At 48.3% G+C, this 27,793-nt stretch overlaps 1 protein-coding gene across 1 annotated transcript in view; it reads left to right on the forward strand.

Moving 5' to 3' along the window:
* The window catches only part of ACSS1 (acyl-CoA synthetase short chain family member 1), a 67,868-nt gene that overhangs the window by 12,209 nt on the left and 27,866 nt on the right, over positions 1-27,793 (forward strand). Inside the window, exons 3-5 of the mRNA XM_082746601.1 lie at positions 17,051-17,250; positions 24,104-24,279; positions 24,672-24,824. Of these exons, the coding sequence (XP_082602727.1) occupies positions 17,051-17,250; positions 24,104-24,279; positions 24,672-24,824 (529 nt within the window). The remainder of the gene's footprint in view (positions 1-17,050; positions 17,251-24,103; positions 24,280-24,671; positions 24,825-27,793) is intronic.

Below are 27,793 nucleotides of genomic sequence, written 5' to 3' on the forward strand. Positions count from 1 at the left end.
GGTTTGTCCCTACAGGCCAGTGCTTTCCCCTTCCCTGGGGTTAAAACCCCCTTTGTTTAAGCCTAAACTTGCCTTTACAATGCTATCTCAGACCCACTGTCAACCTGAGTTGTAATGTCCTTTTTCACCAATACCACCCTTCCCCTGCAGTCAAGTCATGCTCTTTCTCCTGGTGGGCAGCTTGTAACTTTTCTTTTCCAGTCATTCCACAGGTTTCACTGAGGGCCACTGTATCAGTCAATACAAGCTAGGGTATGTCATAGTAAGAAACAGTCCCCAAATGCATGGTAGGGTGTGAATGGGTGGTTGCTTTAGACTGAATAGTTACGGAAGTCCTCTCTGGAGAGGTGATATCAGAGCTGGGGTCTTGTTGCCAAGAAAGAGCAACCAAGATTGGAGGAAGAATTTCCAGGCCCATCCAAGACCGTGAAGAAGTGTATGTTCTGGGAACAGAGAGAAGGTGTAAGTGGCTGGGGCAGTGGGAATGAAGGGGGTTGTAGTAGGGTTCCCTGCAGGGAAGCAGGGGGCCTGAGAGCAGCAGTGACTCCCCTGCTTGGTAACTTGGGGGCCATTGGGCACCCCTAGGTTTGTTTCTCAGATTCAGGTTTTATCACAGACCAAATCCACCAAACCTGGTAAAACTGGACTCAAGTTGACATTGGATTCAGCAAAAAGATGTCTGTTATTCTGCTGCAACTCCCTGTGGGCACCACCTTGCCCACCTCCCACATCAACAACCTTCAGCTATCACCCCTTTTTCTAGTGTCTGTGTTGTTTGCTGACCTATCTCCCTACCAGCCTGTGAAGATAAGCCTTTTGCCCTCATGTGGCCCACCAACCAGGAGCATTGGCCCTGGGAGCCTTGGGTCCAGGGCCCAGCATCCAGGGCCCAACAACTGGGCCAACAACTGAGGCAGATGCCCAGGCCCCTGTGTACACTTGAGTTTGGGGAGCTCTAACAACCAAACCGGCTTCACCATTCATTACTGTTATTGGCCCAACTAGATTTATGTTTAATTCTTTAGTGAAATATGAAGACTCTGTGGGTGGGGTAGATGGGCTTACCTCCTGGATGCTGGAAATAAGCTGATCCAAGGATGGACTGTTTTCCTTCTGTCACTGTCTCAGATGTGCCTGAGATCCCCCATGTGCACACTGAATTAGTGGCTTTGGGTGGTCCGAGGACTGGGCTTGAATTGGCCTGCTGAGATGTGTGGTTGCGTGCAAGCCACGGGGGATAGGCAAGAAATGCACTGGTGTGTTAAAACCCAGAAGGGCTTTTGTTCCTTTGTTCCACAGCAGCCCCAGGCAAGGGGCATGCTTCTGAGTAGGCAAAGCATTTATTATTCTCTCTTTAAAAATAAGCAGGCTTAGCCTGGAATGATTTTACAAACCGTAGCTGGGCTGAGTGCCTAAAGACTGCTTCTAGTCGCTGTCTGAGGAAGAAGAGGTTTGTGTGTATGGGTTGTCTGTGATCAGAGCTAATTTTTGGCAGCCTCAGGTTAATTATTCTCCTGGTCATCTTAGGTTTTTGACATGAAATTTCCTTTCTGCCTGCTCAGAGGAGAGTTACCTAAGCCAGTGCTGAATGTCCTGCAGCATATAAATCACCACTAACAGAAAGTGCTTTCCTGCCCCAGAGTCTCATGTGGCGACAGCCAAGATGCCTTTGTTGGCCCAAAGAACAGGTTCCAGACTGGGAGCCTGAGCCCTTTCTAGAAACGTTGTGGGGCTGTGGTTTTCAGAGCCTGGCATGCTGGGGACCACACCCATGTGTCCATTTGGAGGTTGGGGGGTGGCCCCTGCTGACTCTTCCCCCACCATGACCTCAGGCACAGAAGGGGGCATGTTGGTGGTGCCTGGTGGCTCAATGGGTTAGGGATCTATTGGCCTTTGGCTCCAGTCATGATCCCGGGGTCCTAGGTTGGAGCCCCAAGTTGGGCTGTCTGCTCAGCAGGAGTCTGCTTCTCCCTTTCTCTCTGTTGCTCCCCCTGCTTGTGTGCTCTTTATCCTTCTCTCTCTCTCTCTCTCTCTCTCTCCAATAAATAAATAAAATCTTTAAAAAAAAATGTGGCAGGTCAGCAAGTGTAGGACCCACGGACCCACCCCTGGGGCAAGCACTATGGCCTTTGCTCTGGAATGGAGGACTCTGCAGTCTGTAGTTCTGAGGCCACCTTCTGCTGGCGTGGTGATCTTGGCCAGCCCTGTCATTCCTCCATTCGTCCCCATCTGTAGAATGGTGTGATCATTATAACCGAAGTGATCCTAGCTGTAGGCACAGGGATGCGACGGAATGCGTTGGAGCTGGAAGCAGCAGGACTAAATAAAAATGATGATTATCATTTTCCCAGTATTTTTTTCCAGTACTTTCTGGGTTCCAGAACTGTTTTAAGCATCAGACCTGAGTTACTTTATTTAAATACCACAGCCTGATTAGATAGGAATTAATTTTGTTATTGTTATTTCTAACACTTTATTATGAAAAATTTCATAATTTGAAGAATTTCAAGCAGTACACCTATTGTGTACCTAGCACCCAGTTTTTACCCCTAGAGCTTTACAAAGCTAGTTTTTATCTCATGTGATTTGTGTATCCATCCCTCTGGGGTTGGTCCATCTTATGTTTTGGATGCATTTCAGCAGCATAGCATTAACTAGTGTTCATTGTGTGTTTATTTTCTCTCTTTTTATGTGAAATTTATATGCCATAAAATGCACAAGTGTACATTAGCTCAGTTTTGATCAATGTGTATACCTGTGTAATTCAAATCCTTATTGAGATACAGAGTAATGACCCTGTCCCAGAGGGTTCCCATGCCCCTTCTCAGTCACTATCCCTACCCTCCCCAAGCAATAGCTGTTCTGATTTTTTTCCCAAATAGGTTGTCAAAGTCTTATCTTAGAGGTAAAGAGGTGAGTGGATCTCCTTTCCCTCCTAGGGCTGCAGAATGTTTCTGAGGAGGCATGTTCCTGGAGCATCGTTGTAGAGCTTATCATGGAGACCAACAACTCCCGCCCAGTGACCCTAGTGACACCTCCATCCTGCTCACCAGAATCTCCACTGCTCACCCCATGTCTGGGCAGGCACACATGCACACACACGCACACACATGATTGTGCACTCACACGCATACATTTTTGGCTTGCTCATTTTCCAGGCACATTTCTGTAATGTGCTCATTGTATTTGGGATCCATCCTGGAAACACTCTCTCAGGTGGCAATTAGGGCCCTGCCACCTGTTCTGGGACATGTGCCCTGTGTTGTCTGTGGGTGGACTCCACTATTCTGATGACTGGCACATATTTCTAACCTCATCTCCCTTGGGCAGGGAAGGCCTGGCAGGATAGGCTTTGGGAACCCTGGGAAAGCCCCATATCCTCGCCTGCCCCACCAGTTCCTTCCCTCTGTGACATCTCTTGGCACCGGTACCAAGGAGCACCCTGCCAGATGGTCCAGGAAGCTGCAGGAGCGCACTCCACAGTGCAGGAGGAGGCATCAACAGCCATGACTCTGCGGGGCAGAGGGCAGCCTGAGTCCCTAGCCTGGAAGCAGGGGCAGAGGTCTGCCCCAGCCCAATTTTAGCCTATTGCTGCCCAGAGAAGTTATTTATGTTCAGAGCTGGCCTGAGAAAGCTGTTCTGTCCTAGGAAACAAGCAGACTACAAGCCCTCCTGCTCCCCTGAGGCCTCTGTGGGCAGTAGCTGCAGAGGCCAGGCAGGTACAGATAACTTGGGTGGCTCCCCAAGGCTGTGTAGCCAGATAGCATCTTGGGTGCAGCTCCTTCCAACAGTCCATATGTGCTTTTCCAGCACAGTGTCTTTCTAGAAGATTGTCCTTCAACTCTCGTTCAAGTAGACAGATTCCAGAGGCCCTTGGGGATGAGGATGTAGACAAAACACAAATCCCTGTCCTCAGAAGTTGATGGTGGGGTGGTGGGTAGATTCTTAGGCTTCTAAGCTGCTATCTGGAGCCTGGAGGTTTGGGCTAGGGATTTCCAAGCTGGGGATGGACACAGGACGTGGAATGGAGCAGATGGAGGCCTGTGGCTGGTCTCAGCCTCTGGATTGTATGTGGGTGCCATGAAACACAGGTGACAGCAGGCTGTGGGGATCTTCCTCTGAGTAGTTACCAAGGCTCAGCTCATCTTGTGTCTGAGTACTCCGAACAGAGGTCTGAACTTGAACTTGAGCTCAGAACTTAAGGCAAAGACCAAATTTGAGTCCTGTGACCTCAAAGCCTGTCACTCTACCATGTCCCCTGCTAAAGAATAAAGGACCAGATGAGAGGATCACCATTCCAGCAGTAGCAGGCCTGCGTCAGTGTGGTAGTCACAACCAGCACAGCACAACAGAGCCCGATGTGCACAGGCCACACCATAAAGGGCCCGTGTTGTCTTAAATATGCCTACAGCATGAATTGAGTATAGTTTTACTATGGGTCAAGCCCCTGGAGGGGCCGATCTCTGTGGCTGTTCCATTTTCTTTCTGGTGGACAGTGTGCACTGTGAGGAAGCCCTGTCCAGAGGAGCAGAAGGGATGTCAGGCCTCTTTCTATCCTGCCTGCCTCAGAAGCCCTAGGCGGGCATAGAGGGGCCGGCTTTCTTCCAGGCATGCTGTGGCCAGGCACTGAGTGTTACTGTTTCCTTATCTTCAAAATGAAAACTTGCTTCTCCTCTGTGGGATGGCCAAGTATGGAGCAGCACCTATGTGATGAAAGTCCAGAATAGGGTCTAGGAAGATGAGGATTTGGGATTTGAGGAGGGAAGGGCATGGGGCTGTTCTGTGGCTGCTGGGGCTGGGAGCTGTTAGGGTGATGTTTTCAGAGCAGGGACTTGAGCTCCGGAGAACAATCTCTAGTCAGCTAAAAAGCAGCTCCTCTCCCTCTTGCGGGCCTGACCCTTGTTACTTGCTCTTCTCCTTGGCCCCAAATTAATTATGTTAAAATAAAAAGGGCAATTGAAAGGAAGGATCCTTAATGGGCCTAATGAGGTTGATGGGCAGGGTGCTTTGGAGTAAAATAGCCCCATGATCTGTGAGGTTTCCCATGGCAAGGGCAATTTGCCAGGCAGGGCAAAGTCAGTTTACTCCATGGGCTCCCCTGAGTTGGGGGAGGAGAGGCCCAGGCCCTTGGCTCATGTGCAGTGTCCTGGCTTCCCTGAGTAAGAGGAGGGAGGTACCCTGAATACACCCTTTCCCCTGCTGACCTCTGAGTAACTGTGATTGCAAAACGTGGTCGGGAATGTACATGCCGGCTGCCAGGAACTGGTGGAAACCCTGGGTCCCCTGGATTGTGTGCTTACATTTCCTTAAGACTTTGGATCCAGATGTTGAAACTGGGAAGTGTTTTGCATCTTTCTCTACATGATTTCTTATTGTTCTTGTCCTTCTTTTGGATCAGCTAAGTCTCTTGGAATTTCGTATTTTAGAACAGCCAGATCTTGGGACTGCGGCAGGAATGATCCACTCTGAGAGTGTCCATGGCCAGGGAAACCTCCTTGATGGGGATCCTTCTGAGAATTTTGTGGGGGCAAACACTTGCAGAAATTTACTTCTAAATTACGCATGTCCGCACGCGTAAGCGGACACCTGCCTTTGAGCTGGATCTCTGTTTTTGTGGACCCTCTTCTGCATGCAGGGGTTGTTGGGGAATGGGTGGGTTGTGGGAGGTGGCAGGGCAAGGCCTGGTAAGGGCACAGTGCACACCTGGGGTGGGACTGGGGGAGGGTATCTGGTGCCTGAAGGGTGGGGCTGGGGAGGAGCTCTTTGCCTCAGGAGTGGGGACAAGATTTCCTGCCACAGCTTGGTGGGGAGTCTTCTAGGACTAGGTGTTATTGTTCCTGTTTTCTTCCTTTCTGCTTTGGAAGACTCAAGACTTTGGTATAAGCCTGACTCATAGGTTCACTGTGGGTAGCGCTTGGTGTCATGCTGCCCCGCCCCATGTTGGTTCTCATCCGGGCAGCACTGTGGGCACAGAGGGATGTGGTTGAACCTCCTCACCCGTCCAGATGTGCACATTGGGTCCCGGGTTGGGGGAAGTGCATCTTCATTCCTGCTCCCTCTCCCCACAAGTGTCCATTTCTTTCTCCCTTGCTTGGTGGACACAGAAGGAAGGTGTCACTGTGAGGTTAGACCCACTGTCTGATGCAGAGTTTAAAAATCTATACACAGCTATGGTAGGCATGTGTGCCACTATGCATGGCAGTCCCCAGCAGGGCAGCCCGTGCAGTGCTGACATCTAGGCATCCAGTCTTGGTCAGGGCTGAGAAGAGGTACTAGTGGGAGGGTGGCATATGTGTGTGCCCTGGGCAGCCCCTTTCCGTGCTCAGTCCACATCCAGCCCCCAGCGCCAGCCAGGCTGGACTCATCTGTCCACTGCCTACCTGGAACAAAGGGCACCAGCAACAGCTCCTGGGAAAGTTGTTGGTGACCATCCTGCATACCAGGCTGGGAGTGGGAATGGGGTATCCCAGCCCTCTGTCCTCCAGGAGTCATACCTGACCCTGCTATCTGGGGGCAGTCCCTGGCTGACTAGGCAGTTGCTGACACTGATGCTTGTAGCTCACATTCATGCTCATACTTGGTTTTAAAGTCCAGGATCTGATGCTTGAGGACCTGGGCTCCTCAAGCTTACCCAGCTGGAAAGGTCAGAAATGGGGTTAGAGTTCAGCTTTGATTGGCTTTTTAGCCAGTGTACTGAGGAATCTGAGAGGGAGGAGGTAACTCTGTAAACAGGACCTCTTCTGCTTGGCAGCACTAACTTGATGACAGGCCAGATGCCTGGGGGTTCCTCGTGGTTCCTGGAGGTGTGTGTAGAGGGTAAACTCTGCTGTGTGCAGACAATAGCCCTTTAGTGACCAGGACCCTGTGTTCCCACTGTCTGTCCCCACTTCCTGCTTAAGCAGACACACAGTAAGTGCTAACATCAGCTGGGGAGAAGAAGGCTTCTCGGTGCCAGCAGGCTCTAGGTGGCCTTGAAGCAGGACAAGGGTCAGCTGCAGAAGAAGGTGGGGCCAAGGGCTGGGGAGTCCTGCTGTGACCATGGAACAGCAAGGAGCAGGAAGCAGAATGTTTAATGGGCGCTCTGGGCCTTGGAGCACCTTCCAAGTTCAGGGTCAGGGATGCCGTGTGTGCCAGAGGAAGGGGTAACAAGAGGGTGCTGGCTACTTCTCAGAAAGGGGCTGCCTGGCCTGGCACTCCTTCATCCTTCATTCTTTGTGCTGGCCCTGCCCAAGACTGTCTTGCCCCTGATCTGCATGTGGTAATAGCAGCAGGTCAGGTTGGGTGAGAGGCTTGACGATTTCCCATCAACAAGTCCAGAGAAACTTCCTCTGAAAGACTAGAGTGAGGTTTTCGAGTCATTGGCAGGTTTTTGAGTCATCTGGACCAACACATCCCCATTCTCCCTGCTGGTTCTGCTTGACTGGGTTAATGAGGCAACAAGGACTTGGAATTTGAATTCCCCGGGGTCCCCACACATCAGTGATGTGTCACTCTGGTAGCATCTAAAGCAGGGATTGCCTGTGCCGGGTGTGCCTGAGTCCCCAGAGAGATTCCCAACAATGAACTTCAGCTGTGCCAAGTCAGGATCTCCTCACGGGGTCCAGGGACTTTATTTGGAAACATATCTCCAGTAACATAGCTGCTTGCCCTGGTCAGAGGGGCCGGGTCTGTCAGGAGTCAGCTGTAAACAAAGGAAGTCAGTACCACTCTTTTAAGCAGAAAGGGAGCTGACAGAGTGCTAAGAGATCATCTGAGTAGACTCCCAGCACCTACTCTGGCACAAGAATGAAGACCCCCCAGGCTCCACCAAGTGCTCAGAACACACCACTGTGCCTCTGGTCCCAGCCAGGAAACCACAGTTCTGCTGGCTCAGCTGCTCAGCTTTCTCCCAACATCTTTACAACAAGTGGAATCTCTCCAAGAAAACCCAAGTCCCTCCCGAGCTGCAGCAAAGCACAACCCACTGTGCAACTGCTCCCCACGTGCAGATGCCTGGTTCAACCTGAGTCACAGGCAGAAGCCCAGACGGGAGGTGTCTGTGGCATGGCGACCGCAGGCAAGTCTATGCGGGGTGGGTTTATGGACCCAGATTCTGCTCAGATTCCTGGGTTGTTGACTGTGACAGTATGAGGACCAGGCCTGTCACCGCCCAGATCCCAGGCCACTCAGGTGGGGCCTGGTGGTCGTTCCTCCTGGTGCAAGGGACCAAACTCCTCTGTGTACCACAGCTGTTCAAGGTCTGCTCTAACTAACATGCTCTGATCTTCACCCTGTCACTCACTCAGCCCTTCCACCAATGTAAGCCCATCTAGTTGTGGATTCATCACAGGCCAGGCCATTTTCCAAAAGAGACATCTCCTATCCTTACATTACAAACTTGCTAGCTTTCTGGACCTTATGACTAAATTGTGGGACAGTTTTCCAGTCACGTAATGTTCTACGTGAGGAGGTCTTTGGCATGTTACTAGCTGGTGGAGATGGGGGTGCTTTTGTGGAACTGCAAAGGGCATTCCTCAGAAGGGGTATAAGACCTGGTATGTCCTCCAGCGTCCCAGGGCAGGTGCCTTCAAGCAGGGCTGAACTGCGCAGCCTTCTGCAGTGGCCGAATGATGGGGCTGCCATGGACCGTATGTGCATAGGGGGAGAGCCACAGGGAGCCCAGTTTTGGAATTCACACAGAATGCAGTGCCTTAAACCCAGGATAGGGGAGGCCTGTGGCCTGGTAAAGGAGATAGCTTGAGTGGAATGAACCAGGTGTGCCCTTTGTTCCTCCCCTTCCTTCCAGAGGAACAATTTACATTTCTATTACCAATTATTTGTCTATTAAATGTGTGATTATTAAGTAAAATGAGTTAAATAAGTAAATAACAATTATTTTTATGAAGGAAAGAGTTGAAGTAAGCTTTAAGGACAGCCTCAATGGGAGATCACGGGAAGCTTTTGGGGCGCTGAGGGCTCATGATGTTGTTTCTGCTGTCACAGGGCTCCTCTTCCCAGTCCCTTGCTCGGTTGGTCAGTGAGTCATGTTGGTAGCTGGAAATCCTCCACCGGGGGAATATTAATACCACAGTAATTGGCAAATGCTATAAATCAGGGCTTTCCCCACCCTTGGGAAAATTGGTTGTTAACCAATAGACAGCACAATAGTGCACTTCATGGGTCCCATGTTTTTTTTTAGCAGTTTCTCCAAGTTGCTACCAGAGGCCAGGAAATCAGCTTGGGCCCGAGGCAGTTGTACCAAATTCTTCCCTCTTCCGGAGGGAAACCTCCGGATTCCCACTGCATAGCCTTCAGATTCCCACCGGTTTCCTTGCTTGCTTTTCTCTGCGTGCTAATGTGGAATGATCTGTGGACTCACGGTGAAGCCTGGAAATAGAGCAGCCCCCAACTCATGTCTGGTCTAACGCTGGCCACCCTATATCCTATTGTTACCCCTGCTGCTCAGTGGACTCGTGTGGAGGAGCACTGTGGGAAGACCCATAAGGCCACCCATGGGACAGGTCACGCTGGAGTGGGGCCTGAGAAACATCCAATAGCTCTTTTTTTTTTTTTTTTGACGAGGGAAAAGGCAATGTTTTTAGAAAGTTAAAACCTACATCCTGTTCCTGATTCCACCAGAGAAGGGACACCACTTATGTGGCTTTCCTTCGGAGGTAAACAGCCTGGCTGGCCAGTGGACGAGTGTCCTGCCAGGGCACCAGCTGTTTTCTGGGCCAGTGTCCAGGACCAGAGTCCACCAGCACACTCTTGTACAAGGCTACCAGCCTGGCCTCTGGCTCCCTCAGGGTCGGGAGCCGGACGCCGGATCTTGAAAGGAAGAACTTGTTTTCTGGAGACAAGATGTGGGCTGGAGGCCAAGTGTTGAGGTCTAAGGGGAATTCAGGCATTAATTAGGACAGAGGTTTTTTCAAGTCTGACCTTACCTCCATTCTACAGGGGTTTGTCTAGAGGCTGACTGCATGTAAGGCTTTGTCAGAGCAGGAGCAAACGACTTTGAGTGAATGTTTTGACCTGGATATGCCTAGTGAGTGTATCCTGGAGCAGGTGGTCTTGAATGTGCAGCCAAACATGGACTCAACCCCTCCTCTCTCCTGTTCTCCTCTATCCTGATTGCAAGATGTAACTTGCATGTAACTAGAGGGAGCCAGCTTTGAACATCTCTCGTGCTAATTTTCCTTTTGAACAAGGTCAGCCTCAAGTTCAGAGTTTTTAGTTTAGTCTTAAAAATGAATGTACATTAAAAACAAAACAAAACAAAACAAAAAACCTACCCTCCCTCAAATGTTACATACATAACAACAGAGTTGGTGAGTGGCAGAAATCATGAAATTTGAGAAGGTTTGCCATGGAAAACCGGCTATCCTGACATTGAGGGCTTTGGGGGGAACTGCTTAAAAGCAGAACCCTTGGAACCAGGCCTGGGTTTGAATCCTTCCCTGACCATTTCGGGAAGTCAGTTAAGGTCTGTTTGCCTTAGCTTCCTTATCTGAGAAGTGGAGGTTGGGGGAGGGAATGGCAGCTCATACCATGAGCTGTTGTGAAGGGTAAATGTGTGTGTGTAGTCAGAGCAGTCCTGGGCACAGGACATTTACTGAATAACTGTTGTTCCATGGGAAGGAAATGTGAATGGGATGATGGGCAGGAAGGAAGGGGTGTTCTGGATGCCAGCATGTGGGGTTTGGGACCACCAGAATGTGGTCCTGTCTGGCCATGGAGAAGAGGTTCCCTGTACTCACAGTGGGTGGCAAGTGTGGTTGCAGAAGGTGCAATGGCTGGTGGATATGGTGGAGACACGGTGGGTGACAGACAGGTGAGGTCCTCAGAGCATGGCACCTCCAGCCTCTCGGAACCAATGTCCATGGGCTGAGTTCCTGCAACTTGCAGGCCACTGGCAATCCGCGCTGTGTGTGATGTATCCTTCTCAGATCCGCTGACCCCCTCAGGGCGAGGACTTGTGTCAGCACCTACTGGGGGAGCACGCAGCAGGTAGGCTATGCAGATGAGGGCTTCACAAGGCTTTTGAATACCCTGAGCCAATGACACAGCGACTTACACTAAAGCAAACTGGCATTCTCATTCTTCCTCCTGGCAAGAGGCACTTGAGGAACCACTGATTTATGATGATTTCCTTTTTCCACCATAATTATAGCTACTGTTTATAGGATGCCTTCTTATGTGTGTGAGACTTCATGTATGGTCCTTGTCTTAGTCTGCTGGGGCTACTGTAACAAAACACCATATCCTGGGTATCTTATAAACAACAGAAATTCATTTCTTACAGTCCAAGAAGTCCAAGATCAAGGCAGCAGCATAGTCACATTCCACTGAGGACCTTCTTCCTGAGTTATAGCCACTCCCCTCTTGCTCTGTCCTCACATGGTGGGAAGGGCGAGGGAGCTCTGTGGGATCTGTTCTATAAGACCATTGACCCCATTCTTGAGAGTGTCACCCTCATGACCTAATCACCTCCCAAATGCCCTATCTCCTAAACCATCACCTTTGGGGTTACAGTTTCCAAGTAGGAACTTGGGAACACACACCTCAGACCACAGCTGTCTCAAACACCTTGGTAGTGGGCCCAGTTCTTAGGCTGCTGCAGACAGGACTGTCATGGCCCCAGGTGTGCAGAGAACTGGGGTGGGAACCTGTCTCTGATCAGATGTAGTTTGGCTTCCAACAATACACTCTTCTGACATAAACTTTCCAGGCCCAATACTTTCCATAACTATAGTATAGACTCAAGGAAAATATAATTCTTTATTTTATTTATTTTTTAGATAGATAGATTGGCGGGGGGGTGGGGGCAGTGACTGGAGAGCCAAAGGGAGAGAGAGGGAGAGAATCCTCAAGCAGATTCCCTGCTGAGCACAAACCCTGGTATAGGGCTCAGTTTCACAATCCCGAGACCACGACCTGAGCTGAAATCAAGAGTCAGGTGCTCAACTGATTGAACCACCTTGAAAATTCACTTCTGTAAGGAAGGTAAAAAACATGCAGCTCTAGTCTTCTCAGTTTCACTGGTTGACTTTATGTTACCAGTGGCAATTCAGCTGTTTTTTCTTGAAAACCCTGTTATCTGGGGCCTTTCTTGGCAAATAGCAGCTTTGGAAATTTTACATCTTTAAGTGTGGCTACTACTTTATATTCCATTGCATCTACTCTTTACTAAAGGTCATGGTCATGAAATCAAATAATGATGTACAAGGTATTTTATACTTGATTTATGAACCCATTCAGCTGAATTTCCAGGGCATCTCTTCTCCCAGTAGTTATGAGCAGAAGAGTGAGCAAATTTTATCATCATCAAATCAGTGTTAGTGGCTACAATAATGTCAGGGTCAGAGGAGTCTGTCTGGAAGGAAGGAGTTTGTCTCTAGACCTCATTCTGAGACATAATTCATGAGCCATCGACATGTCCTGACTATCCTTCCACGCAAGCCCCATGTGAGAAAAGGGCCCTCCTGCTTTGTTCTGCTTCCTTTTCTTCTCTTACTACCTGATCTTCCAGAAGTGGCTTGCTGAAGAAAATGCTGAACTGCAGAACAGCAGCTGAGTGCCCTTTCAAGTTCTGCATCTAGATGCTGGAGTCGACCCCTCCTCCAAGCACCCAGGCTTGGAGGAGAGCAGAGACTCTGAAAAGCTTTGTGTCTGTCACAGGCCTTAACATACACAGTATCGACATGATCACCTGGTTTTATTTCCCTTATTGGCAAAAGAGACTGAGAAGTACCCTCTGGGTGCTTTATCAGTGGGAGCGGTCCCTCTCACTTGCTGTCAGAGGGGTAGGACAATTCCCTGCCTGTATGATGCTGTTGGGCTGGCCAGCCTCACCCTCTTTCCCTGCAGGGAGATGCAAGGCATCTGCAGAGTTGACAGGCACTCACAGTGAGAGCACAGGCCTGAGGAGTCCTGCGCCTGCCAGAGCCCTTGTCGTTTCTCACTTATCTGCAGCTCCCATTCATTCCACAAATATTTACTGAGCCTTCTATGAACTAGGCTCAGCTGTAGGCCCTAGGAAGAAGGGAGTAACCCCCAAATCCCCGCCCAAGTAAAGCTTGTACTTAGTGGGATAGATGGACAATGGAGGTGGTATTTATTTAATGAACACTAAGAGCCAGTGTAATTGTGGGCAGTGAGCAGATCATGCATTCTCAATTTGTTTATTTCTTAAATACAAAACACGCACACACGCGCACACACATACGGCCTATCTTACTTCCCTGGGCTGTCATTGGGAAATGCTAGGACATAAAGATATTTTCCATGAAAAAAAAAAAAAGCTTTAATTAGAATATAGATAAATAAATAAATACCAGTGTATTTATTCCTGTCTTCTAAACTCGATTTCCAGTTGTGTCTGTTTTGGACTGAGGTGGTCCAGGTGCCTTTATACTGGCTGACACATTGGCAGGTGTCATGTTGGTTATAAATACTTGAGATCAAATTATGTCTTTAGCATTGGATAAACATTATTCCCTGCTTAACAGTTGGCTATAGAAAGTCTTCTCCCTTCCCCAAAGCCAGGTAGCAGTCACTAACACCATGCCAAATTTATGTATTTGTGCACATTATTTGCATATGTTCATATTGAAGGTTTAGGTCTGAAGAGTCTACATTGCAGACAAACTTAGATATCTTGGTCAATACCTGATAACAAATGTTACTTTTCTCTTTGCACTTGAAAATATAACGCTATCTTCAGTAAGATCATTTCTCAGAAAGCTGAAAGCTGCTATCCGTTGGGAAGACCCTGTTAGTATAAGGAAGCTAGTATTTCCTGCAATGACAAACTGAAGCACCAGCCTCCAAGTGGCTGCATTATCTTTTTGATACAGAAACAGTTCATGGGAGTCTCTGAGAAGTCACAGATATCCAAGAACATGCTTTTGGACAGTTTTTTGAATATGTGGAATGATAGGATCACTCAAATAACATTTATTTTTCAATGATTTGAAGACCTAGGTTTGCTGACCTTATTTTCCAATGGCAAAAGTGTGGAGGAAATCAACATGTTCGTAATTTACATTATTAAGTGTAGAGTTGAGATCAAGGGTCTGGGTGCCGATATTCTACTCTAGAGAGAGACAATGAGAATGTGGGGGTCAATTTGGTAACCTGGAGGTATAACTATAGAGAGTTCATGGGGTCATGGATGGCTGGATGAGAGAACTTGGAGAAGAAAGGCTTCTTGGAAGTATGGAGCGTATTGAGAAATTTGAAGGGCTGCCACTGAATGAAAAACTAGATTTATTCAGATTTAAAGAGCTGAGCTAGGACCAATGTGTGGAATTCGTACAGCTACAGAACTTGGTCCCATTTTAGAAAGACTATTTCTCTACTAAAATGACAGAACAGAGACAGCTCTATGAGGTGGCAACTTCCAGCAATATGCTTCTTAAGCAGAGGCTGGGCCACTGTGGACAAGAGTGTAGCAGCAAGATTTCTGGACCCCAAGGCAGAATGCACCATCTGACCTTCAAGGAGCCCTTTGATTTTCAGGTTTATGGCCTTGGCAGAGTGGATAGAAAGGGGAACATGCCTGGAGATTTACCCAGAGCAAGCTCTTTATCAGAAACTGCTCCCCTGGTTGTAGCAGCAAGATGAGACCCACTGGCCGCAGCTTCCAGGTGCAGCACACAGTTGATGCCTCTCAATCCTCCAGGGAACCCATAGGTTGCCTCAGCTTAGTCTCCAGACCCTCTTCCAGGGCTATGGCTCAACTGTCCTATAGTAGAGGGGTGCTGCTGCTCCCTTGCTCCTCTTCACCATAGCCAATCTGTCAGAAAGTTCTCCCTGCTGCCCTCAGAGACTATTGCACCAAGCTGAGGTAAAAACGCCCTTCACACACTCATGCATGTGCCTTCATCTCTCTAGTCAGAACTGTGATCCTGTAGGACACTTTCATTCTCATCTCCACAGTGTCTGGATGGAATTTTTAGCATCTTAGGAATTCACCAGTTACGTGACTTTAGAAATATTTTTTTTAGAATTTAGATTTTTAGAATTTTAGAAAATGATGACAAAGAGATCTAATGGGAAAGATAATACCTACTGAATATTTGGCAGGGCCCTGGGTGGGTGATGCTTTTCACTAACATTTCTGACAGGTACAAAAGTTGCATGGCACCTGCCATTTCTCAGATGACTGCATGGCGGTTGAGAAAGGTAAGCTGCCATGTTTAATGCAGCCACTATAGAAAACTAACCCAGGCTCTTCTGTCTAGACAGTTCACTTGTGTTCCTTGACTTCTGAGTGATGCCTTTGGTCTACAGAGTTAAGGACTGAATTTCATCACCATTGATGTGTAACACATATCTAAGCTTCCATCTCCCTGAGCACTGCCCAGAGGCTTAAATCCTTAGCTATGAAAATGGTGCTCCACTTGGCTTGCATTATTGACCACAGCTGCCTCTTCCTAATACTTCCTTAATACTGTGATAGTATTATCACGGGCTGTCCCAGCCTCCTTCCCTGGATTAGTATGGATGTTCCCAGGTTCTGGATTCCGGGGTTTGGCGCTGGGGTCTGTCAGGAAGTACGTTTTCTTTCTCAACATAAACTTAGGCAAGGAATAGGTGGAGCACCATGAATGGGGTCTTTGTCTTCCTGAAAGCTTTAAGCAGGGGATGAAATCCTGCAGAAGAGGCATGCTGGAGCCAGCCTGGTGGGGAGTTACTGGTGGCGAGGGCACGTGCAGGCTGGAATTATGATCTGGTTCTCATCAGCTCTCCATGCAGGATGGCTTTGGGAAGAAACAAAAGTCCCCTTGAAGTCTCTGCCTGAAATGGGCCGTGTTCATCTTCGTTCCGCTGGTGTTTCTAGGCGGCCTCTTGCTGAGCTTGGCCTTTCTCAGAGCCCTTTCCTTGAGGACCTTTTGAACAGAGGGGAAGCAGGCACACGCTTGTAAGGGGACTTGCAGAGCTCAGAGGGTCCAGTCTCTGGCTGCCACGGCCTGCAGAAGTCGGCGCTGCCCTACAGCCCCCACTCAGACCCGTCGGGGAGATGCAGAGCGTGGGTGCGGTTCGTTTGGTTGGCTGCCCCTTATTCTGTCTTTCCCTGTTAGTTCTGTGATTAAATAAATTAAAGTCAAATCACAGGAAAAACGGGTAAAATGATTGGTTATTTGCGTAGTCGGGGGTCAGCTGGCCCATCCGCTGGAACCACAGGGAATGGAGTGTCTAGCTCCCCACGTTGCTTTTCTTTACTCCCACCTCCATTCCAGACAAGTGGGCGCTTTAAGGCGCATAGTCCCTGTTTCCGGAGTTGAGTGTCATTGACTCTGATTGGGCAGATTGGGTCACGTGTCAAGCCTTAAGCCAGTCTGCGTCTCTAGGGAGATGCTGCATTCTGATTGGCAGGCAGAACTTCGTGATTAGTGCGAAAATGGAGGGACGGTCACATAGACAGGAGAGGTGGGAGGGGGTGGGTATCCGGTGGGCCTTGTGTCTTCAGAGTGCCACGTGCAGTCGGTGCCTTGCAACTGGGAAAAAGGAGGTGCTTTCATTCCCTGCCTTCCCTGCCTCTGGGTTACAGGTGGGTGATTATCACGCGGCCGCCATCGCTTCGACTCAGCGTGGCTACACGGGGTTGGGGGTCTGATGCGTGAGCAGAGGCCTCCCGGCTAGAGCCTTGCTTGGTGCAGCTGGGCTGTGCTCATGCAGAAAACGGGGGCCTTACTTTCCCCACTAAAGGTCTTAGGATATCACTTTTGGGGACGGACCTTTCCGTTCGACTTCCGAGACGTCTCAGGGATGTGACAGTTTAGGCTTTGGACCCCTGTGCTGTCTGAGAAGCCCTGCTGTGAGTGAACCCAAGGACAGCCATCTGACCACGGTAATGTGGCCATGAATCTGCTAGTACTAGCCTGCGAAGTTGAAAACATTATTTTGTGGAAAAGAACTTGTTGTGTAACAAGCCACTGAGTACCTACTGTTTTCCGGGCCCTGGCTGGGTGTACAGTACTTACTGTTCGCAGAATTATGCTCCCCAAATCACTCAGCATTTTGGCCCTTCACCATCTCTGATGGCCTTCTCTTCCTTATACTTCAGGGAACTGCTGGAGACCACGTGTCGCCTGGCAAATATGCTGAAGAGACATGGCATCTGTCGAGGGGACCGTGTGGCCATCTACATGCCTGTTTCCCCATTGGCTGTGGCCGCAATGCTGGCCTGTGCCAGAATTGGAGCTGTGCACACCGTGGTCTTTGCTGGCTTCAGTGCAGAGTCCCTGGCTGGGAGGATCAATGATGGTGAGCGTGTGGAAGGGAGGGAGAAACCTGGGGGCCCCTGGCCTTTGTTCCTTGGGGCCTGGCCATCGGGGACTTGGGAGTGGAGATAGACATTAATAAAAATCACACAGACGAATGACAGATACCACCAGGGACAAGGACACGGCTGAATGAGCATTTGTTCTGTGAGCTGAGATCTGATGGCATTGGATTAATCAGGTGAAAAGGAAGACTTCAGCTGGAGGGAACAGCGTAGGTCTCAGCTACTTGGTGGGAGGAGCACAACTCATATAAGCGCTTGGAGGTGACTGGAATGGCTGTGGTGGAAGAAGAAATGTGTAGGGCAACACGAGGCTGGGGATGTATGGGGAATGTCTGCTAGGTCAACATGAGGAAGGATGGGGCAGACCATTTCCAGAGGTCCAAGTCAGGTGTGGGGGCTTGTGGTGCATCTTTAAGGATTTCTATCTGCAGGTAGGCCAGAGTCTCCTGAACAGTGTCCAGAACAATGTTGTCTCCCTCCTTTTTCTGGTGTGGGAGGGCTGTCTGGATGGTGACCTCATGTCTGCGAGGTCTGACCCCTGCTCAGTGAGATCTTAGAGAGCTCCCTGAGCTGGCTCACCAAGGAGGATGCTTGGGGGGGGCCACTGGGAGTTCTTTGTGTCTCACTGAAGACTTGCCTTTGGCTAGTGAACAGAGTTCAAGGGCAGAGTTCTGACCTAGACCCTAGCTAGCTGACCACCTTCTTTAGGAGGGACTGAGAAGCCTTTCCGCTCCCTTTCTACATCTCTCCCTCCACTTTCAAGGGTTGGTGCTGTCACTTATTTCTCCTTCTCTCTCTCAACTCTGTAGCACCTACCATGTGCCAGGTACTGTTCTAAGCACTTTGCAAAAGTCATCTTCTTTAATTTAACTAAACTAGTCTTCATAAATATGATAGGCGATAATACTCTCCCTATTTTTCCCTTCCCCCATTTTTTATTACTATTATAACCATCTTAAAGTATAAGCTCAGTGGCATTAAGCACATTCATAGTGTTGTGCAACCATCATCTCTGTCTATTCCAGACCTTTTTTATTACCCCAAATGGACATCTCATACGCATTAAGCAGGCACTTCCTGTTTCCCCCTTAATCCAGCTTCTGGCAACCACTAACCTGCTTTCTGTCAGTGATTTGCCTGTTCTGGGTAATTCATAGAATGAATTCATGTGATACGTCGCCTTTTGTATATGACTTCTATGACCATCACAGTGTTTTCAAGGTTCATCCATGTTGTAGCATGTATCATTGCTTCATTTCCTTTTCTATGACAAAAATTTTACTGTGTGGGTATACCATGTTTTGTTTATCCATTCATCTGTTGATGGACGTTTGACTTGTTAACATATCACATCTTGGCTATTTTGAATAGAGTTGCTGTGAACATTCATGAGAACACCTTCTTCCAATTTTTCATGCATATACCTAGGCATGGAATTGCTGGCATACATGGTAAATCTGTATTTAACTTAGCGAGGAACTGCAAACTGTTTTCCAAAGTTGCCGCTCTGTTTCACATTCCCAGAAGCAATGTATGAGGTTACCAGTTTCTCTGAATCGTCAGCCCTTGTTTCATTTAAAAAAAAAAAATTATAACCATCCAATGTGTACGAAGTAGTATTTCATTGTGGATTTGATCGCCTTTCTAATGACTAACATCATTGAGCATCTTTTCATGTGCTTCTCTGTTTGTATGTTTTAGGAGAAATGTCTACATAAGCTCTTTGTCCATTTTTTAAATTGTTGTTGGGTTTTTGGTTGGTTGAGTTTTAAGAGTTATCTCTGTTTTGGATACTAAACCTTTATTAGATTTATCATTTACAATTATTTTCTCCCATTCTGTGGGTTGTCTTTTCACTCTCTCAATAGTGTCCTTTGATGTACAAAAGTTTTTAATCGTGATAAAGTCTGGATCATCCAGTTTTTTTCTTTTGCTTGTGATTTTGGTGTATTATTTAAGAATCTATTGACAACTCCAGTGTGATGAAGATTTGCCTCCATGTTTTCTTCTAAGAATTTTCTAGTCTTAGCTTTTACTAGGTCTTTGATCCATTTTGAGTTAATTTTTGTATATCATGTGAGGTTCAACTTCATTCTTTTGCCAGTGGGTATCCAGTGGTACCAGCACCATTTGTTAAGAAACTGTTCTTTTCCCCCTCATCGAATGGCCTTGGCACTTGTCAGAACTAATTTGCCATATATGTTGAGGCGTATTGCTGGGTTCTGTATTTGGTTCCAATGATCTGTATATCTGTCTTTAATTTTCATTTTTTTAAAGATTTTATTTATTTATCTGACAGATCAAAAGTAGGCAGAGAGGCAGAAAGAGAGGGAGAAGCAAGTAGGCAGAGAGGCAGACAGAGAGAGAGGGAGAAGCAGGCTCTGCTTCTGAGCAGAGAACTCATGTCCTTGATTCTTCATGTTGTCATACTGCTCTTTTCATTCCAGGAATAAACCCCACTTGATCATGATGCATAATCCTGTTAATATGCGACTGGCTATAGTTTGCTAACACTTTGTTGAGGATTTTTGCATCAGTATTCATGAAGGGTATTGGTCTATAGTTTTTATTTTTCCTGTGATGTGTTCATCTGACTTTGGTATCAGGGTAGTGCTGGCCACATAGAATTAGTTACAATGTATTTCCTCCTATATAGTGTTTGGGCAGAGTTTGAGGAAGATTGATGTTGATTTGTCTTTAAACATTTGGTAGAATTCACCAGTGAGAACTATCTGGTCTTGGGCTATTGTGTGTTGGGAGCTTCTATTTTTGAAGATGAGGAAACTGAGGCACAGAGAGGTTAAGTGAAGTGACTTGCCTAAGGTCACATTGCTGGTTAGTGACAGAGCCAGGATTTGAACCCAGGCATTCTGCCACCAGAGATCCTGCTTTAACATTACACTAGGCTGTGGCACCTTGATGGCTCAGCTAAGTGTCTGCCTTCAGCTCAGGTCATGATTTCAGGGTCCTGGGATTGAGCCCCACATTGGACTCCCTGCTCAGCAGAGAGCCTGCTTCTTCCTCTCCTCCCTTCTCCTGCTGTCTCTTATTAGCTCTGTCACTATTTCTGCCTCTTTCTTTCAAGTAAATGAATAAAATCTTAAAAACAAAACAAAACACATTACACTAGGCTGATCCTTTCCTTTGCTGAGGATATTATCATGGTTGCCAAGTGTTTCTGTTAAGATTCTTTAAAACAAGCTCAAAGCATTGGGCCCTGGAGATTTAGTAGCTGGATCCTGGAACAGGTCCCAGAACTTCAGGAATCCTATACAACAAGGCCACAGAAGGACAGGGGCCAGGTCATCTCTGAGGTCCTCAGCAGATGAAACTGCTATAATTTTCTCTATATTTTGTCATTAAGAGATTCTTACCCAACACCTACACCTTCCACGTCCAGCTATTCAGTTGTCAGTCCATGGCAAGACTCTGTTGGGACAGGTGTTTACCTCCTCTTGGGTCAATAAGAGGAGTGGCTGGTTATTTATTGCTGTGTAGCAAACTACTCCGAAACTTAGTGCTAAGAAGAATAAATTTAATTATTTCATGATTCTGTGGGGGCAAGAATCAGATGGGCTTGTGGGAATGTCTTTTCTCTGCTCCATGATATCTGGGATGCAAGCTGGGTTGGCTTGCATAGTTGGGGGCTGTGAAGCATCTTTTTCATGTGGCCTCTTTGCATGACCAGGTTGGGCAACCACAGGCAGTCAGACTGTTGCATGGTGGCTCACATTTTCTCTTGGATGGAAGTAGAAAATGCCAATTGCCCTAAAGGCCAGGTTCAGAATACACATATCCTCATTTTTAGTACTGCATTGATCCAACCAGTCTGGTCATTCCAAATTCACGGTGGGGGACACTAACACCCTATTACTCCTTGAGAAGTAGTATGAGACCAGATGGAAGAATTTTCAGCTCTCTTTAATCCATCACTGGGGGTCGGGGGTGGGAGTGTTAGCATGGCCACCAGGGTCTCATCATGAGGTAGGCGGCCATTCAGTCAATATGTTCTATTTTAGAGTTTCTGTCCCTGGCCTGGCCTCCAGACTCTAACCACTCCTCTTACCTTTATATTCCCTCTTGCTTTAGGATGAATTAGGAGTGGAAAGAGAGTGTAGTATGATGGGGAGGGTGGAGGGCAGAATGATTCTGAGAGACTGTGGGGGAGGAGCAAGTAATGGCCCCCACATATGTCTGCACCATAATCCCCCAAAACCTGGGAATATGTTACTTAACACATCAAAAGGGCTTGGCAAATGGGATGAGCATGGAAATGGTGCGATTATCCAGGTGGGCCCAAACTAAAAATGTAAGCCCTGGAAAGAAGAGAACTTCCTCTGGCTGGAGGCAGAGGACATGTGGCAGAATAGGAGGTCAAAGCACAAGAAGGAGTTGATCTGCCTTTGTTAGCTTTGATGATAAAAGATGTCATAAGACAGGGGATGTAGGTGGCTCTAAAGGCTAGGAATGACTGTTGGCTGACAGAATGAAAAATGAGGGAAATGGGGACCTCAGTCTTGAAGTTATATGGAGCTGAGTTCTGTCAACACCCTGAATAGCCCAGAAGCAGAGTCTCCTCCAGATCCCCCAGATGCGAGCTTTGTTCCCTCACACATTGATTTTGGTCATGAGACTTCAAGAAAAGAACCCCACCAAGCTCACTGGACTAGAGAACTGTGAAATAAAATATGCGTTTTCTGAGCCACTAAGTTTGTGGTAATTGGCTATAGGAGCAGTAAAAAATGAAGACAGATGCTAATATCTGCTCAAAAGCCAGGGAGGTAAAAATCAAAGCTTTCCAGATAAAGTGTCATGCTGATCTGGCCTGTGCCCTGATGCTGTGCACAAACCCTGTACCCGCCACTGAACTTCAGGGGAAACCACAGAGTGTATCACGTCCCCAAGCACCTCCTAGAGACTAGGCATGCGATGCTGGTTCCTGCCCTAGAGAACTGCTTGGGTGGAAAGCCTCCAAAAAATGAGAGCCAGGAACAAGGCATGTGCCATGGTAGGCTGTGGAGAAGCTCTAATCCACATAATGCACCTGGGATGGACAGGGACCACTGCTTTCCCCAGGGGGTCCTGATTTTTCTTTGTTTCTCACCCCCTTGAGGCCAGGTTCTTTCTACCTGCTGGATTATCTCCCTTCTTGCCCCATAGGAGTTGTCCTGGACCAGTCTCAGCACCCAGGATGTAGGCCAGGGTGATCTCTGACGGACTCCATCCAACTGATTTTATTTCCCCAGGGTGACCAATGGCCAGGTCTAAGGAGCAAAGAATGTGCCGCTGGGTTCCTCTGCTGTGCAGAGCCGGATAACACTTTCCTGGGTTCCTCAAAGCCTCTAGAGTACTTCTCTGATCCTTGGGTGACCCAGCCAAGGGCTAAGAGAATTCTTCAGTGGCTCTCAAGGTCATGTCAACTCTAGGGCCCTTGGGATAAAGAAAGAATGAGTGTGTTGCTAGAAGGCACTTTTCCGACAGAAAAGCTGAAGGAGATGGTACCTCTGTCAGGGCTCCTACAGAAGTAGACCCTGAGATGAGCATTTAGGGGTAGCCAGTTCATTTGGGAGTGGTCCTGGGAAGCAGTCTAGGGTGCTGGGGAGTGGGGCTGGGAAGAGAAATCCAGTAGACTCAGCTTCCACAGTGGGTTCCTGGAGCTCAGTCCCCTAGAGAGCCCTGGAAGGTGATAGAACCACATAGGGATGGGCCTCTGGGGGGCGAGGGAGTTGGACTATTTATATTCCAACCCATGAATCATTGGTGGAAGGCTGCTGGGGTTGGGGCAATCCTTAGTGCTTTTGGCTGTGGCTTTGGAAGAAGTCCTTGGTACAGAGTGATAAAAGGTCTGAGGATGCGTGGGTCCCTGCTGGTCAGCACTAAAACTGGGTATTTGTTCTGGGCTCTTCCATTAGGGGCCAGTTAGAGAATAGCCCACTGCAGCCTTGATTCTTTTGGGTCATCCCAGGTTGAGGCATGAAGTGGGATCTCATTCCTTTGCCTATGGTTCTGAGGCCTAGTTTGTGTCTGTATCCTGCTCAGGGCCTTACCTTTGGTCTGCTATGGAAGGTTCAGTCTTCCCATCCTTGCCCTGAGCCTGTTCAAGCCTAGCCAGGTCATTGAATAGCAGGTGTGGAGCCTGGAGGGCCATCTGCTAAAGGTAAGGGTGGGGGCCTGTAACTCCTGGCACCCACTGGGAGTGGCCTCTGTTTTCTGGCATTGAAGCTTCTTATCCCTGGACAGGACAGGGGCCACACAGGACACATTGGGGCTTGATCTCTGGCTGTCCAGTTTTCTTGGTCTCTGCATCTTGGTATTGCTTTGACACCATAGTGGCTGTGGCTGAGGACAGTGTGATGGCCCCTCACCTGGGAAAGCCCCCCCCAGCGCATGGCAGAGACTGATGGAAGTGTCCCCCTTAGAGCTGTGAAAAGGCCTGGTACTTCTGCATTCAGCCAAAGATTGCAAGGAAGCCAGATCCCCCCATTTTGTGGACTCTTTTGCTCAAGAATGGACTTTGTTGGGGCGCCTGGGTGGCTCAGCGGGTTAAGCCGCTGCCTTCAGCTCAGGTCATGATCTCAGGGTGCTGGGATTGAGTCCTGCATCGGGCTCTCTGCTCAGCGGGGAGCCTGCTTCCCTCTGTCTCTCTCTGCCTGTCTCTCCATCTACTTGTGATTTCTCTCTGTCAAATAAATAAATAAATAAAATCTTTAAAAAAAAGAATGGACTTTGTCTATCACATGTTTAGGCCTGGACTGTGTGGCTTCTCACCCTGGGCTGTGAAGCTCAAAGTGGGAAGGAAATTGACCATAAATCTCTGTTTGTATGAATTAGCCAAGTGCAAGGTAGTCATCACCTTCAACCAAGGACTTCGGGGAGGGCGCGTGGTGGAGCTGAAGAAGATTGTGGATGAAGCTGTGAAGCACTGCCCAACCATCCAGCATGTCCTGGTGGCTCACAGGACAGACAACAAGGTCCACATGGGTCATCGGGACATCCCCCTTGAGCAGGTGTGTTTGCTTTGCTCTGTACAGTTGGAGGAGGAGGGGTAATTATTGGGTACACTGGGTCTGAGTTCAACCCAGGTTGAAAACTGTGGTTTTCAACCTGGGTCCCCTAAATGTGCTCAGGGTTCCCCAGTGGTATCTGATGGGCTTATATTGTGGTTGGGAAGCTGGAACTCAGATGCAACAAACGTACTGAAACAGTGTAATAGAAATGACTGGATCCTTCCCTTTGTGTTCCCTGCATCTGGAGTTGAACTAAGATAGGGTAGAAAAGGCAAACTGAACCCAGTCTGCCAAGTCCTTTAGGCATCAGGTGAGAGGTATTTTCAGAGAGGGTGAATGGGGGCAGAGGTTAACTTCCTTGGATGGGACTGTGTATGTCTTCCCCCTTCCAGGAAATGGCCAAGGAGGACCCTGTGTGTGCCCCAGAGAGCATGGGCAGTGAGGACATGCTCTTCTTGCTGTACACTTCGGGGAGCACTGGGACCCCCAAGGGACTCGTCCACACTCAGGCGGGCTACCTGCTGTATGCCGCCCTGACACACCGGGTATGTGCCTTGTTGGGGGAGGCTGAGGGTGCGAGGAGTCACGCCTTTGTGGCTGGGCTCTGGGTAGGGGGCCTTCAGAGCCTGGGTTAGGGCTAGAACTCCTGCTATAACCTAGAGCCTGTATGTGTGAGGGCCTAACGTTTCTCCTAGTATGTTTGGGAGTGGGGTGCTCTAAGTTGTGACACTGGCACTCTGCATAGGTGGGTGTGGGGCCCAAGTTTCTGTGCTCGTTGAAAGAGTCCAGGTCTCTAATCTGAGGCTCACTGCTGGCCTTTAGCCCCTTTGCCCCTGTGTCCTTGCCATCGTTTGCTCTGGAGGAGTCTGGCTCTCCCCAGGCCCAATATGCTCTTTTTGCTGTGTTCTGATGCTCAGGGGCCCAGGTGTAAGCACCTAAGTGCCCTCCTGGGCCCCTTCATCCATAAGAAATGTAAAAAATCATATTTTACAACTGAGTTGGTATAGAGATGGATATGCTACTTTTACATATTAAATGTCTACTTCTACTTAGTAGATCTTTTTTTTTCCTTTTTTTTCTGGTGTTTAAAGAAAGTAAAACATTTTCATATGCCCTTAAAGGTATTCTGGGCTTGGATCACTGGGGCCACATTTTAAAAGTAAAATTAGAAAAAAAATTTACTTTTCGTAAGGAAATCTAAGTCCATTATGTGGGAATTGTGTTACAGTGGACCACCCTTTAGGGCCTATAAAGAACATGGTATGACATGCTTTTATTCTCATAAATGCATTTAAAAAACAGGCCTGATTTGAATGTGGGTGGGTTGGGGGGAGTTTGTGGTTTAATGGGCATTCCTGATCACTTGAGGAATAGTTGACACTTCCTAGGGAGGATTTGGTTTCAAGATAGTGTTTATGGACCTGACTGCTGCAAAAATTGAAACTCGGCTCTAGCTGGTACCAGCAGCAAAGGGGAAGTGACTGGCCTGGTGACCAGCAAGCCCAGGCTCATCCAAGAAGAGCTCAGACATTGGTCCTGGGTGGTGCTGTCTTTCCTTCCTTGGCTCCCTTCCTCTGTGCTGACCACATTTCTCCCAGTGGCTGGAGAGAGCCTCCTAGCCCCACCAAAGTCCAGGCCCCCATTTGGACCCAGTCACTGTGGCTGGGGGTTGGGGAGGAAGGTACTGATTGGCCAAGGTTATTCACATAGGAGGTGAATCTCATGAAATGAATGTGGCAAGCAGCAGGGGCTGGGAGGCAGGTAGAAGGCATGCACACTGCACATGACACAGTATCTGAGTGGCAATGTACTGGTCCCACTGGCAGCCACCCACACCCAGGGCTAACAATGTTGAAAGCGAGCCCGCAAGATGGATGTGGTACAGAACTAGGCAGAGCAGACAGGTATTACTTGAGCCCAAATGAATAATAAAACAGTTGTCTTCTGCTTCCTGGGTCACCTGAACATGCCACAGAACCTTCTTGACCTTAGTGTTCTCTGGAAAACCCCACCTTTCCTCAGCTTTTGGTGGGTACATCATGTAAATAAAAATACCTTGGAGGAAGGAGTCAAGATGGCGGAGAAGTAGCAGGCAGAGACTGCTTCAGCTAGCCGGAGATCGGCTAGATAGCTTATCTAAAGATTGCAAACACCTAAAAATCCATCGGCAGATCGAAGAGAAGAAGAACAGCAATTCTGGAAACAGAAAAACAACCACTTTCTGAAAGGTAGGACCGGCGGAGAAGTGAATCCAAAGCGACGGGAAGATAGACCCTGGGGGGAGGGGCCGGCTCCCGGCAAGCGGCGGAGCAACCGCGCACAAAATCAGGACTTTTAAAAGTCTGTTCCGCTGAGGGACATCGCGCCAGAGGCTAAACCGGGGCGAAGCCCACGCGGGGTCAGCGTGGCCTCAGGTCCCGCAGGGTCACAGAAGGATCGGGGGTGTCTGAGTGTCGCAGAGCTTGCGGGTATTGGAACGGGAAAGCCGGCTACAGAGACAGAGCCGACAGTAAGCTCGCAGCTTGGAGTGACCTTGAACCAGTCGCAGGCTCGGTGAGCTCGGAGCGCGACCGGAGGTCAGGCAGACGGGAGTAACTGGGTGCTGTTCTCTGAGGGCGCACTGAGGAGTGCAGCCCTGGGCTCTCGGCTCCTCCGGCCGGAGACCAGGAGGCCGCCATTTGTATTCCCGTCCTCCGGGAACTCTACAGAAAGCGCTCAGGGAACAAAAGCTCCTGAAAGCAAACCCGAGCAGATTACTCACCCCGGACCCTGGTAAGGGCTGTGTAATTCCGCCGGGGGCAAAGACACTTGAGAATCACTACAACAGGCCCCTCCCCCAGAAGATCAACAACAAATCCAGCCGAGACTAAGTTCACCTACCAAGGAGTGCGGTTTCAATACCAAGGAGAGCAGCAGAATTCCAGAGGAGGAGAAAGCCAAGCACGGAACTCATGGCTTTTTCCTGTGATTTTTTTTAGTCTTGCAGTTAATTTAATTTTTTTCTTTTTCATTTTTCATTTTTTCTCGCCTTCGGGTAAATTTTTTTTCTTTAACTGTTACCTTTTTCTTTATTAATGATTTTTTACTAGTTTATCTAATATATCTATTTTTTCTTTTTACATTTTTCTTAGGTGTTTTATTTTTTTAATTCTTTTCTTTTCTTTTTTTTTTTTTTTTCTTCCTTTTTGAACCTCTTTTTATCCCCTTTCTCCCCCCTCACGATTTTGGATCTCCTCTAATTTGGTTAAAGCATAATTTCCTGGGGTTGTTGCCACCCTTTTAGTATTTTACTTGCCCCTTCATATACTCTTATCTGGACAAAATGACAAGACGGAAAAACTCAACACAAAAAAAAGAACAAGAGGCAGTACCGAAGGCTAGGGACCTAATCAATACAGACATTAGTAATATGTCAGATCTAGAGTTCAGAATGACAATTCTCAAGGTTCTAGCCGGGCTCGAAAAAGGTATGGAAGATATTAGAGAAACCCTCTCGAGAGATATAAAAGCCCTT

The sequence above is a fragment of the Mustela nivalis genome (genome assembly GCF_964662115.1).
Source record: "Mustela nivalis genome assembly, chromosome: 8".
Lineage (NCBI taxonomy): Eukaryota > Metazoa > Chordata > Mammalia > Carnivora > Mustelidae > Mustela > Mustela nivalis.